This window comes from Chionomys nivalis, chromosome 2 (assembly GCF_950005125.1).
Source record: "Chionomys nivalis chromosome 2, mChiNiv1.1, whole genome shotgun sequence".
In the NCBI taxonomy this organism is placed as follows: Eukaryota; Metazoa; Chordata; class Mammalia; order Rodentia; family Cricetidae; genus Chionomys; species Chionomys nivalis.
In genome coordinates this window covers 17,281,314-17,295,505 of record NC_080087.1, presented here as the reverse complement: position 1 = coordinate 17,295,505, position 14,192 = coordinate 17,281,314, and the positions used below count along the sequence as shown (strand labels likewise).

Below are 14,192 nucleotides of genomic sequence, written 5' to 3'. Positions count from 1 at the left end.
TGCCTTTAGAGGTGCTGCTTTCTCTGTTGCAGCCACTGGTGTGCGTTATAGTTCCGAGTTCCACCTTAAAGGTCTAGGCAGAAACAGTGGACTGAGAAGAGCCCTCAAAGGCAGGTTAGACAAGGATGGAGCATCTTGATGCTTGCAGATGTGGAAGGGAAGGAAGCTGTGTGAAGTGCCTGCATCTTGCAAGCAATGAACCCCTGTGTTAAGAGGACGAGTGACCAAGCCTCTGGACTCTATGCTCTTGACCTCACCACATGGGAGGAGAGTCAGGTCGGAAGTGTGATGTGGTGAGCTGAACTCATTAAAGATATACCTTACCTTCTCCCCTCCAAGATCTTCGAAGAGAGCGTGGAGTTAATTTATTAATTTTCTTTGCTATTCTTTACTGAAGAAAGATGGGGAGTCCTAGTAAGATCCATGCTGGTAAAATCCAGAAAGAGAGAGAGAATCTTAATAGAGAAGATAAAAGAACAATTTAAAAAAAAAATCTAAAATTGAAATAATTCTTGGGAACATCTGCATGGGCTTGGAATAGAAGGATAGTGCTAAATTGCCCTCCAGTTAGAAGTATTGGAAACTAATAGAAACTGAAAAATTATATGGCATAACTTGCTTTAAATGTCAGGTATCTAGCAGTACATGATGATAGCCTAGAAATTCCTGTTTAGAAGAACTTTGTCCCCTAATCCTGATATAGTATCCATGCATGGTCCTAGGCACCGTCATGCTATCTCTGCCATAATGAATTACATTCCCTAAAGTTGCCACCCAGGATAAATCCTTTGTCCCTAAAGTTGCTTCTGTCAGGTATTTGGTCACAGAAACATGAAAAGTAACTAAGGCAGAACTCCTGCCAGAGGCCAGTATGATCACAGAGTGACTTAGAGAGGAAACTGTACAGTGGCTGCCCTGTGGAGATTAACCAATCACCAGTTAACTGGATTGCAGTGGAAAGTGAAGATGAGGAAGGTGACAGATGAGCAGGGAGGGACAGAGATAAAGAAGGTGACAGATTAAGGCTGCAGTGACAAGGGAGGCATAGAGATATAAGCAGGATCGCCTGCCAGCTGCCATTCTGTTGCTAGAACAAAATACCCAAGACAACTTATAAAGAGAGGAAGAGGTTCTTCTGGCTCTTGGGGTTAGCCCGTTGTTTATTTGGCTCTACAACTCTTGGGTGCTAATAAAATGGTATGTAGTGGAGGGAGCTCATAGTCAAAGTGTTGGTTCGTTTCATGGCATCTTAGAAATGAGGGCAGTGGCAGGAAGGCGCCAGGGTCCCAATTGTTCCTTCTAGGTAGTGTCCCCAATGACCGAACTTTCTCTCTTGAAAACTTATATCAGAAAGCTTTCTTGCAATAGTGCCATAGATTGGTACCCATCCTTGTAAACCCATGATCCTTTAGGAGACTGTGATTGGCCATAGCAGATAGCAGCACTGAGTAGAAATGAAGGAATTTAAGCAACAGATATGTGGGGGAAATGCTTGGTCAGCTGAGGTGATTCTCTTCACATGAAGGAATGTTTCGTTTTAAATGATCCAGGTACATGAACTGGCTTTGTGGGAGCTTAGCCTGTTTGGACGCTCACCTTTCTGGACGTAGATAGAAGGACCTTGGTCTTCCCGCCAGGTAGTTTTAAATGCACAGGTCCTGGGTGCTGTAGGAATTCCTACAGTTGGTAGCCTTTAAGTTACCCGCCCACTGGGGCGTGGCCTCTTATACTATCTCTGCTGATGTAAAGCCTGCATCTGGCCTCTTTTCTGGCTGCGGGATTCAGTTGCTGTTCTCCATTTTAGCAGAGGATATTGATTTGTGAATCTACCCCAAATAAATAACCTTCTATTATTCTCAATTTGGAGCTAGTGTGGGATTTCTTTTAAGCATCCCTCTTCATCTTGGCACCCGAGAGGCTGTGATAAATTCAATAACCCGTGACTACAAAATGTAAACAGCATGATAAGGTGAATCATGACCCTGTGTAAGCAAATATGAGGCTATGTGAAAAATTTATAATAGTGAGGTCTCCCAGGTGGTGGTGAGGGCTCCCTGGTGGCAGTGAGTGCTCTCTGGTGACAGTGAAGGCTCCCAGTGGTCGTGAGTGCTCCCTGGTGGCAGCAAGGGCTCCCAGGTGGTGGTGAGGGCTCCCTGGTGGCAGCGAGGTCTCCCAGGTGGTGGTGAGGGCTCCCTGGTGGCAGCGAGGTCTCCCAGGTGGTGGTGAGGGCTCCCTGGTGGCAGTGAGTGCTCCCTGGTGGCGGTGAGGACTCCCTGGTGGTAGCGAGAGCCCCCTGATGGTGGTGAGGACTCCTACTCAGCTTCATGGCCACGCTGAATCAGAAACTGCAGTGCTATTCTGCGTGTGTAACGTTTTCTGCTCTTATGGAAGGAAACATCATGGTTTTATTACTAAAAACACACCCCCTTTACATTTCCTACTATCATTTCCCATCTGCAAGTGTCAGACTCATATCTTTGGAGTATGTTGTGTTAGACAAGCAGCCACATCCATATGGTTACTATGTGAGTTTCATTCCACCTTTATATGATAAAATTGTGGACAGAAAAGAATTATCATAAAATACAATTCCTTGAGAATTATGATAATTTATGTCTGATTTGTACACCTATTTTATAGACCTATCAACCTAAGGTTCATAAAAATTTTAAATAGGTGTGAATGGGGAAAGTTCAGCAGGTCCTGATACAGGGATTTTATAGTATATATTATGATACACGTGGTCTGGAGTTGAGCAGGCTTGGGTTTAATCTTGAGCTGCTCTTAAAGAGACCACAGGGAGGCCGGGCGATGGTGGCGCACGCCTTTAATCCCAGCACTCGGGAGGCAGAGGCAGCCGAATCTCTGTGAGTTCGAGACCAGCCTGGTCTACAGAGCTAGTTCCAGGACAGGCTCCAAAGCCACAGAGAAACCCTGTCTCGAAAAACCAAAAAAAAAAAAAAAAAAAAAAGAGACCACAGGGATGGTAGCCCAAGCTTCATCTTCTACTGTTCAGTGGGGGTGAGACCAACCAGGCCTTAACTCACACAGTCCATCGTGAGTATGTCTGAGTTAGGACTTGGGCAAGGAGACTCTTCTGTGGTGGCTTTAATAGGTTGTTATCTTTTTTTTTTTAATTTTTAAGCAATCAGCACACCTGTTTCTTTCCAGCATACTGAACTTAAAAAGCTTTTAGCATATTTCTTTCTTTTTAATACCTCACAGGTAATGTGAAGTTACTGGAAAACAAAGGGAATTAATTATGCAAATGTTTGAAATAATAATAATTGAAATAGCTGCAGGGAATTGGGGAAAATTACTGATATTCACTTCTTTTTCTTTTTTAGAAACATAGGTTACTAAGAGGGAAAAAGGGATCATTCCAATGAAAGAAAATTTGAAAGACGGCATTAGAAGCTGATAATTCAGAAAATTCCGTCATTAATGGATATTCAGACAGTATATTAACTTTGGCTAAGATTCAATGGCAAAATCAAAGAATTTAAAGGCTGACAAGATGAATGGTTGAACTCTAGGTGGGCACAGCGATGTGTGCCTCTGAGCCCCAGCATCTGTGAGGTGAACACAGGGAGACATGAGTTCAAGGCCAGCTACACGACAAGTGTAAGATCAACTTGGGATGTATACCAGGGCCCCACATAGACCAACCAACCAACCAACCAAGGGCTGGGCATGTAGCCCAGCGGTTGAATGCTTGTCTGAATTGCATACAGGCTCTGGGTTTTATCCCCCATACACACATTGCAAAGCAAAACAAAACCCCTCAGCTAACCAGAAATCATTTCTCAGTGTGTTACAGGCATTTGACTCATTAGGATCAATTCTTCATTTTAGGGCCAGGGCATAACCATCTAAGCAGCTGGTATGACCTGTGCCTCCTTCTCCTCAGGAACCAGCAGCCTCTGGCTTCCGTCTAGCCACCTCTTGACTCCCAGGCGGTTTTTGAAGTACTACTCTTCAGGACTGGGATATTCTAGGGTCTCTGGTCATGTTCTCTCTGCCTTTCAGTCTCTTTCTGGTCGCCTGGTTAATTGGCTTAGCAAATAACCTTCAATTAATGTCCCCAGGATGGACTGATGTCACTCAAATCTACACTGAGAGCCACTAAAGGTCTTACTTGTGGCTTTTTCATGCCCTCGTAGCAATGTGATATAGATATTCCCAGTTCAGACTGGCTATATCTCAGGGGTACAGGTCAGATGAAACAACATTTGGCTTTCAACCCTTTATTTAAATGCGTGACTCTACCACGAAAATCATCAATATGTGTTAGCTGACTTTTGAAAGGATAACTTCGCTTTGATGCAAGCGTGATCTCAGTGACACAACTTGAGAGCCAATCAGTAGGGAGCAGGTACTCTGATGCCCAGTGACAGCTTTGAGATTACCTTGCTGAACAGACAGCTCCATTGTCGCAAAAATGGCATCTTCATTGCTAAATGACAGTACAGCTTGTCATGTTTGCACTGCACCACACGCTACAGTGCCATTCAGTACAAATAAAGGTTTTGACTGCCGTGCCTTTCCTGTTTAATATTGTCACAATCTATTTTCTTAAAAATTAGTTTTCTTCTTCTTTATGAATTAGTTGTTTAGTCTTTTGACTTTTTTCTTCAGATAGTTAAAAAAGAAAAAAATCAAGAAGAGGTAGGTGTATGTTGGTGCTCTACAAATAATTCTGGAAACTGTCCGGAAGAAATGTGATTAGATTTTTGGATTTTAATTATTCCAATCACTCTTTTACTACTACCTCTCAGATACATGGCCTCTTTCTCTTTGATTGTTATTGTTTTACACACACACACACACACACACCAATAACATGTATATGTAACCTGTTCAGTCCACGTAATGGTATTTGTGTATACATGATATCAGAGAATCCCGTTTTGGTTTTGGATAGTCAATGAGAGGCTCACTCTTGGGTCTCATTTCTTTTCTCAGTAGCCACTGATTTCCTGGCCTTCTTTGTCTAGGGCTCACAGAGATTTCCCCCTTCAACGTGAGCATATTTAATCAGGGTCATCATTGTTTGGCAGCCACGTCACTGAGGCTTTCCTAGGGCAGGAGACACAATGTCACAGCAGACTTTTTTGGTGAGGGGTGAGGATTATAGCTCTCTGCGGCTGTAAGGTTAAGTACACCTCATCCTGTATAATTAAGAGTGAGCTGTGTGTGCCATAGAGACCCAGCCTGTGGATGTTGGGGCTGACCTTTAGTGTTCACTTCATGTGGGTGAAATAGAAACAAAGGTTGGGCTCCCTTCATGTTTATCTAATTCTAGTCAGAGTTTAATTGAAGTTTTATAAAATATTGATGTAATACTACCGCTACTAATGTGTTCACTTACAGCTTACTGGAAGAGCATTTTCCCCAATGGGCTGCACTCTGGGGTCCTGCTGCATACAGTTGGCCAAACAATGTGTATCATTTTCTATTTTGATTTGCTTGCAGGGATGCTGGCATTTGTAGAGCATCATGTCTTTGGAATAAATTCGAATATTTGCAGGTGTTTACAAACTCCTCCTTTCTCTGTTTGGCTGCTTGGTAGTTTTATAAATATTCAACTCTAATCTGGCCAGCTGTGTCTTAGAGCTCTACATCTCAAACTTGGGGCCCTTTTTTGACTAGTGTTCACTACCCTGAGTCATCACACTGTAAGAACCAAGTAGGCATAGCAGCCCAATGTATTACTTTAAAGACTACTCCAATGAAACCATCTGACCAATTGCTTGTAAGGTCTCTCAAAAAAGGAAATTTCCTCACTTGACATATGCACACACAAAATCTCCAGTCAGCCTACTGCCCAGCTGTTGGAGGAGGCCTCTTGTTGGTTCCTGACTGCTCAGTCCCAAAGTAATCTCACAGATACTGTACTAATTAAATCACTGATTGGCTCATTAGCTCTAACTTCCTATTGGCTAACTCTTATATATTAATTTAGCGCATTTCTATTAATCTGTATATCACCACGAGGTGGTGACCTACCAGCAAAATTTCAGCACTTCTATCTCTGGCGGCGGCTCCATCGGGTCTCTCTTGACTTTGCCCTTTTTTCTTCTAGCATTCAGCCTAGCTTTCCCTGCCTACCTAAGTTCTGCCTTGTTATAGGTTCAAGGCAGTTTCTTTATTCATTCATGGTAGTCACAGCACACAGAGGGGACTCCCACATCACCCAGCTGCATTTGCTATCAGCATGATGCCGGGAAGAGAGAAGCTTAGCTGGAAATTTGTCTCCCTCAGATGGCCTGTGTGCATATCTGTGTAGTATCTTCTTGAAAAAAAAAAAAAAGATAGATATGGGAGGGCCAAGCTCATTCTGTGTGGTTCCATCCTGAGGCAGGTAGGACCTGGACTGTATAAGAAAGATAGCTGTACAACCTGAGAGCAAGCCAATAAGCAGTATCCCTGCATGGTATATGCTTCATTACTGCCTTGAGCTCCTGCCTTGAATTCCTTCCCTGAGGAAGCTACACTACAAGGAAGTGAATGATGACGGATGTAAACTGTAAGCCAGACAAATGCTTTCCTCTCCAATTTCCTTTTGGTCATGGTACTTATCTCAGCAACGGGTCTAGAACATGTATTCTTGGAAGCCTCCAGTGGTGGAGCTTGAGTTTTTGAAGTGGCTTCCACTACATGGGTTGACTTGCTGCTGCAGAATGCTTAGTTCTGCTATGATTTCTGCATACAGATTTTGTTTTAGCATGGGTCTGTTAGGTCACCATTTAAAGCAGCACAGGACCTGAATCTGAGGGCAGTGTGTTTGCTTCCTCCATAGGCTCTAGGCTGGCTCCTCACGCTCTTCACTCGTCCATCGTGTTACCTGATCCACGGCTCCTCAATGTTCTAACTACTCCAGTTGGAACTGGCTTATTTTTCTTAAATATGCCACATTCCGCAATGAGCCTGATGTTTCACAGGTGCTCTGATGAGCAAAGTCGAGTGGAACAACCATCTCCCTTAACCGAGATGTCGACATGTTTGACTGGGAGATTATTGACGTGTGTGATGCACAATGGCCAATCACAGGATGCTGCCTTTGTTTGCTTGACTTATAGGTCCCTGTACTTGTTAGCTTTGTGCCCGTGATAATGAATACATTTCAAAACTGGTTTCTCTGAAAAATAGAAGAATGTCAACTTCCTTTCAGAGGTGGCATGTGAATACAGAGTAATCACCGAGGAACTCCAGGGTGCAATCCGTTAGCGTGTGGTGGCAAAAGAGAACCAGCACAGGCAAGGCCTGAGCGGCATTTTCAAAGATTTACCTCACAAGATTATAGTGAGGACTAATCACCTTAAACTATCCTCACGATAGTGCACATAAATTACTCGATATGTACAGCACATGCTCAATGCATATTAATGATCAAAACAACAGGACTCAGGTTTGAGTCCCAGTACCTACATGGTGGGGCTCACAACCATGTAAGTTCACTCCCAGGGAATCTGACTTTGTCTTCTGGCCTCCCTGGGCACCAGGCACACAGCAGGCAAAATACTTGTATGCACACCAAATAATAATTCAAAACAACAAAGTATCAACCTTTATTATTATCATTGCTTATTCCAGGACTTGCATGAAATAAATAATAATTAAAACCAATGAAAAATCAACCTTTTTGATTATCATTGCTTGTAGCACAAATTCTCATTGGTCTTAATAATAAAAACCCAGAGTCAGATCTAGGGGTTGGTGCTGAAAGATGAAAAAAGCAGAGTAGCCAGCCACTAGTTCTTACCTCTACTGAATCCTCAGACCAACGGGGCCATCCTGTCCCTACGAATCCTCAGACTGAATGCAATGAGCTCCTGTCTCCTCCTGCTTTATATTCCTCTCTCCGCCCAGCCATATCCCTTCCTGTATCTTATCTCCCTAATGCTGGGATTAAAGGTGTGAGCTACCACTGCTGGGCTGTTTCTCTTTTAGACTGGATCAATTTTGTGTAGCCCAGGGTGGCCTTGAACTCACAGAGATCCTTCTGCCTTTTCCTCCTGAGTGCTGGGGTTAAAGGTGTGCGCCACCACTGCCTGGCCTGTGTGACTAATTAGTGGCTCACTCCACATTCTGATCTTCAGGCAAGCTTAACTTATTAAAGCACAAACAAAATATCATCACAACTGCTTATTTCAGGACTTGCAAGAAATGCACATTTTTGAGCAAGAAGGATTGGTGGTTTCTATACATTATATGCTAATATACCTAATTTAGACCTTAAACAGTAAAGCTATATCTTTAAAATATATTCCAGCTATACATTTTTTCTACTTTCTTGACAAATTAGAACAAGAAGAATGAAGTTCTCATATTAATTCTTTCTGTCCTAACTGGCAAAACAGTTGATATATGGTGTTTATTTTTCATGTGTCCAATGTTAAAAATATTTAAATTAGCCAAGCATGGTGGTGCACATCTTTAATGCCAGCACCCAGGAGGCAGATTCAGATAGATTTCTGTTGTTCAAAATCATCCAGGTTTACATAGTGAGTTCCAGAACAGCCAGGGCTATATGGGGAGATCCTGTCTCAAGACAACAACAACAAAAATTGTATTAAAATTTTAGTAAAATAATAATTCCTTTTATGTAAGTTTAAACCTTAATAGCTAGCTCAATATCTAATTTTGGAGAAGTAAGTTTTAAGAAATACAGACGCTTGGGTTCCTCTTTGGCCTTTGAAATGGTTATTTTTGCCGATAACCTTTGGTCAGAACAGAATGGCCTTTTTCTGGGTAAGACTCTGAGTCAAAGACATGAAGAGTACACAGCAGAAAAATTGGACCACCTGCTCCCCTAGGGTCTCTCATTTAGTTAGTGAGAGTCACAGGTGGGTAAACCTTTGGGAGAAGATGATTGGAAACTATTCAAATATTTCATATTTAGAAAGAGAAATGCATTTGTGAAAAACCCAACGCTAAGAACACTGACAAACATGGATCAGTTCCTAATTCAACGGCAGCAGCCATGGGAATTTGACTGAGCTACCGTGGGAACTGGGGACCATACTGTGCTTCTGAAGTAGATTGGCATCTGTGACATTCCCCAGTTAGAAGTCTATTTAGGTGACGAAGTTAGTCAGTAAATTGTGTGTGTGTGTGTGTGTGTATATGAGAGAGAGAGAGAGAGAGAGAGAGTATGTGTGTGTGTGTGTGTGTGTGAGAGAGAGAGAGAGAGAGAGGGACAGACAGACAGAGACAGAGAGTGTATGTGTGAGTGTGTGTGTATGTGTGTGTGTGCACGCGCACAGGTGTGCGTGTGTGCATGTGCGTGTGTGTCTGTGAGAGAGAGTGAGTGTATGTGTATGTGTGTGTGTGAGAGCAGGTGTGTGTGTGGGTGTGTGTGTATGTGTGCGTGTGTGATGGTAGAGGACAGATATATGTGTGAATGCTTTGCCTGCATGTGCACATGTGTTTCTGGTGTTTGTAGAAGCCAGAAGAGCATTCCATAACCTCTAGAATTAGAGTTAGGGTTGGTTGTGAGCTGCCATATGGGTGCAGGGAACCAAACGTAGGTCCTCTTCAAGAGCAGCCAGTGCTCTTAACAGCTGAGCCATCTTTCTAGCTCCTAGTAAATGTGTTTTTATTATTAATAAAAATAATTTCAAGCTGGACAGTGGTGGCATGTACCTTTAATCCCTATACTCGGGAAGCAGAGGCAGACAGATCTCAGAGAGTTCAAGGCCAGCCTGGTGTACAGAGCCAGTTTTAGGACTTCTAGGGCTGTTACACAGAGAAACCCTTTCTCAAAAAATATAATTTCAAAGGCTTCCAAACTTAGCTGAAGGACTGTGGAGATCTCAAGTAAATTGCTTGCCATGCAAACACTAGGAGTTGAGTTGGGATCCCAAGCACTGTGGAAAAGCCAGGTGCTGGTAGCACACCTGTAATCACAGCAGTGGGAGGTGGGGACAGGAGGGTCCCTGGGTTAGCATCCCTGAGTTAGCACAGGGAGGTGGGGACAGGAGGTCCCTGGGTTAGCATCCCTGAGTTAGCACTGGGAGGTGATTACAGGAGGGTCCCTGGGTTAGCATCCCTGAGTTAGCACTGGAAGGAAGAGACAGGAGGGTCCCTGGGTTAGCACTGAAAGGTGGGGATAGGAGGGTCCCCGGGTTAGCACTGGGAGCTGGAGACAGGAGGGACCCTGGTTAGCATCCCTGAGTTAGCACTGGGAGGAAGAGACAGGAGGGTCCCTGGGTTAGCACTGAAAGGTGGGGATAGGAGGGTCCCCGGGTTAGCACTGGGAGCTGGAGACAGGAGGGACCCTGGTTAGCATCCCTGAGTTAGCACTGGGAGGTGGGAACAGGAGGGTCCCTGGGTTAGCACTGAAAGGTGGGGATAGGAGGGTCCCTGGGTTAGCACTGGGAGCTGGAGACAGGAGGGACCCTGGTTAGCATCCCTGAGTTAGCACTGGGAGGAAGAGACAGGAGGGTCCCTGGGTTTGCTTGCAGCCAGGTTATATGAATCCGTAAGCTCTAGGTCCTGTGAGAAGCTCTGACTTGAAATATAAGGTGGAGAGTGACTAGGCACTCTTGGCATTGGCCTCAGGCCTCCATATGCACAGTCATACACTCGCCCATACACACACGTGTGCACACTCAGCGCAGAAACACACTCACACACAGAGTTGTCTGATGATTAAAATACATGACAAGAACCATGCACAATTAGGCATCTAGTTTTCTCACAGTCTGATTATCTCTGTGCTATTATGCGCTCTGTGTTATTTCTCTGGACTAATTAATTTTTTCTTTAAAGCATTTTGGTAAGACACGGTTGGCCCTCTCTATCCGTTCTCTTCAATGTTTCTTGTCTTTTGTCTGTTTGGTAGTTTGCATTCTAACTGCAGTTGGGGAAGGGGTGGCCTCTCATGGATTTGATTTGCCTGATTATTAGTGATGCTGAACACTTTTATATACTTGTTGGCCATATGTCTTCACTTGAGAAGTGTCTTCTTTGGCTGACTGGTCATTTCTAATTGCATGGTTGTTGCTCTGCTATTTGAACTTATTTTTCTGTGCCAATGATTGTTAAATCAATGTTCCTCTTGGGATTCGGTTGTCGTGGTGCTCCACTCCTTCATTACTAAAGGTACTGTCAATTTGCTGTTAACAGATGCAGCATTTGCTATTAAGCCATATTTCATGAGTAACTAGTTATAATTCTGCTATTTTTATAACATTTCTTATACATACATACACACATGTACACATATATACATACACACAAATAAACACACATGCACACACATGTCCATAATACACACACAGATGCATATGCATACACATGCATAGACACACGTGCATGGATACATATACATATGACATACACATATACACAAACATACACACACATGCACACACACACAGACACACACAAGTACTGGTATGTTAGAGATGACTACTATTAACCAATGAAATCCCATCATACATTTTCAGGAGTTTGCACAGCTCTTGATATCAGAGAAGTGACTTGTTACATGGACATTCTTTACCCCCGAATAGCAGCAAATGCCACAAACAAGTGCTGTTATCATTTTCATTTGGGCTGAGAGTTACTAAACACTTACGACCTCAGCATTTATTTTAATAAAATAAAGAGCTTTTGTCTATGAATATAGTGTTTGTACTGAAGTTCACAGGAGAAAAAGGTAATGGAACTTGTGCTTTGTCCTTCTGCATTTTCAGGGATACGGAAAGACCGGCGAGGAGGGCGGATGCTGAAACACAAGCGCCAGAGAGATGACTTGGAAGGCAGTAATGGCATGGGGTCTTCAGGAGACATGCGGGCTGCCAACCTCTGGCCAAGCCCTCTTGTGATTAAGCACACAAAGAAGAACAGCCCTGCCTTGTCCTTGACAGCTGACCAGATGGTCAGCGCCTTGCTGGATGCCGAACCGCCCTTGATCTATTCTGAGTACGATCCTTCGAGACCTTTCAGCGAAGCCTCGATGATGGGCTTACTGACCAACCTGGCCGACAGGGAGCTGGTTCATATGATCAACTGGGCAAAGAGAGTGCCAGGTAAGGATGCAGACCTCAACTTCTGCTTTAAGAGTGAGTAACTGTTCAAGAATTGGCTGTGATACTGTGGGAGAAAAGGAAGCAGTCACGTGCTGTGTGATTAGTGCCAATGCTACATTGAGATTTTTCAACTGTCCATATTAACCCACTATGTTTCTCTTGAAACTTAGGAAATAGCCTTTAAAAATAAACACCCAGAACAATAAAACCTTTGACATAGTGCTTTTGGTCAGTTTTTTTTCCCTCAAAATACCTGGATGGATACTACATACCACATGTGTACATGTGTCTGTCGTGCAGACATCACATAGTAAAAGCACCTAGAGCTCATTGATCAATGGAATTTTTTTGATTCCTAAGACATCACTCAATATTCCTCTATTAAGAAGCAATTTTCCATAAATAATCTCTTCTTCAAATACTGTGCACTAAAGGGCTAATAATAAGTTTATTTGTGAACTGCCAATTATTTATTCAGTTTGCTTTATGCCTTGGATGTTCAGGGGAAGGGAAATACAATAGGAAAATAAATGCAAGCGATGTTCTGAGGAGCTTCTAGAAAGATCCAGAGGCTGAAGTGACACTCCACTCCTCCTATTGGTCTCTCAAGTGCTATCTCTATAGCTCTCGACTGTTCTCATTTATGGAGAAAGACTCTAGTTATGATAAAAACAAGACTCTCCTGTGCTCCAGCTAATGGATTTCGTATACAGAGACCTGTGCTGAGACAATAAGAGGTGGAATTTCTTGTATGGCTTGGAGATCAAATCAAGTGAGATTTAAATAAAGCTTTTTCTTCTTCTTGGGCTGCAATAGGTGAAGTTATCTTCCATGACACGTGGGATGTTTTTTCCTTTTTATAAAACAAAAATACATGGGGGGTTTTGTGCCTTCAGTTCCCAAGTTAATGACATAGCTGAGTTAAAGTAAATCTTAACGTATATGTGCACAAATCCACATAGAAACATGTTCTTTAAGTAGGGAGCCAGCAGTTGTAATGAGCCAAACTTACTACATGACATCTATCTAGGTGGTTTAGGAAGGAGAGATCAGAGTTTGTGAAACAATAAAGATTGATAGAAAAAAACTAAGTATTGAGGATCATTCTGATGAGCAAGCAAAAGTTCCTGGCCATCTAAGGAACTGAAAGTTTTTATCGGATGCCTAGATAGTTTATCATTGTTTTTGCGAGATAGGCACAAGTTCTCAGGGATTGGAATTATATGTGGGGCTATGTGTTTTTCCTTGAACTTTATGCCTGTTTTCTTCTTGTTTTTACGCTTTGAGAGAAAAGAAAAACAAAATGCACAAAAAAATTTACTGGTCATACCCTTGAAAGTCAATTCTTGGTTGTTGTTAAGGTTTTATTAATCTATAAACATCCCCCCCACCCCCCGATCCCGCCATGAGATTCTGGCAATACTAGTTCCAGAGCCATTGAGCAGGGCAGAAAACAGGCATATAGTATTCAGTTTTGACTGTAGAGACCCACCTCAGCATCTTATAAGTGGTATTTTGTTGGTGCTGGTGTTTTAAGCCAGGATCTTGCTGTGTAGCCAAGGCAGATTCTGAACTTACTTTCCCACTTCAGCCTCAATGTGTTCAAATGTATTACCCGTTCATGAAAGATTTGTGAAAGTAACCTCAATTTAGGATTCAAATGGAGGCAAAGGTCAAGCTTAGGAAGATGCTGTGGTCATGCATAGTTAGCTGCTCCGTTGTTAAATTCAGAACTAAACAAAGTATCTAGCACGGCTGCTCTCCGATTTCCCTATGCTAATTCAAAGGTCCAAACATCTCTGGTGTCAAACTACATCTTGGTGACTAGCCCTTTATAAAAAAGGATTATAAAAGCAAAATACAGTTATTTATAGTCATGTGCTATGTAACAATGTTTTGCTTAGCAACAGGCCTCATCAATGATGGTGGGTCTGTATGTTGTATGGATTAGAGACGGAATAAATAGGTTGTTGAAGTTGGTGAAAAGGAACAGATCTACCCAGGGATCCATTTCTCTGATGTGTGACTGACACAAGACTGTGTGTGTTGCTTTATCTGTATACCACCGGAATATAGCTGTTGTAAGTCAGCTTGTCTGGAGAAACAGAATGACAATGGCCAGTGATTTTAAAAGGGTGGGAAAGAAGGGAG

The 14,192-nt window shown here is 42.9% G+C and overlaps 1 protein-coding gene across 2 annotated transcripts in view; it reads left to right on the top strand.

Annotated features, from left to right (window-relative positions):
* Nucleotides 1-14,192, top strand: part of Esr1 (estrogen receptor 1) — a 353,250-nt gene that overhangs the window by 201,472 nt on the left and 137,586 nt on the right. For both annotated transcript variants that reach the window (XM_057762857.1, XM_057762856.1), the window contains exon 5: nucleotides 11,706-12,041. In XM_057762857.1, coding sequence (XP_057618840.1) covers nucleotides 11,706-12,041 — 336 coding nt within the window. The remainder of the gene's footprint in view (nucleotides 1-11,705; nucleotides 12,042-14,192) is intronic.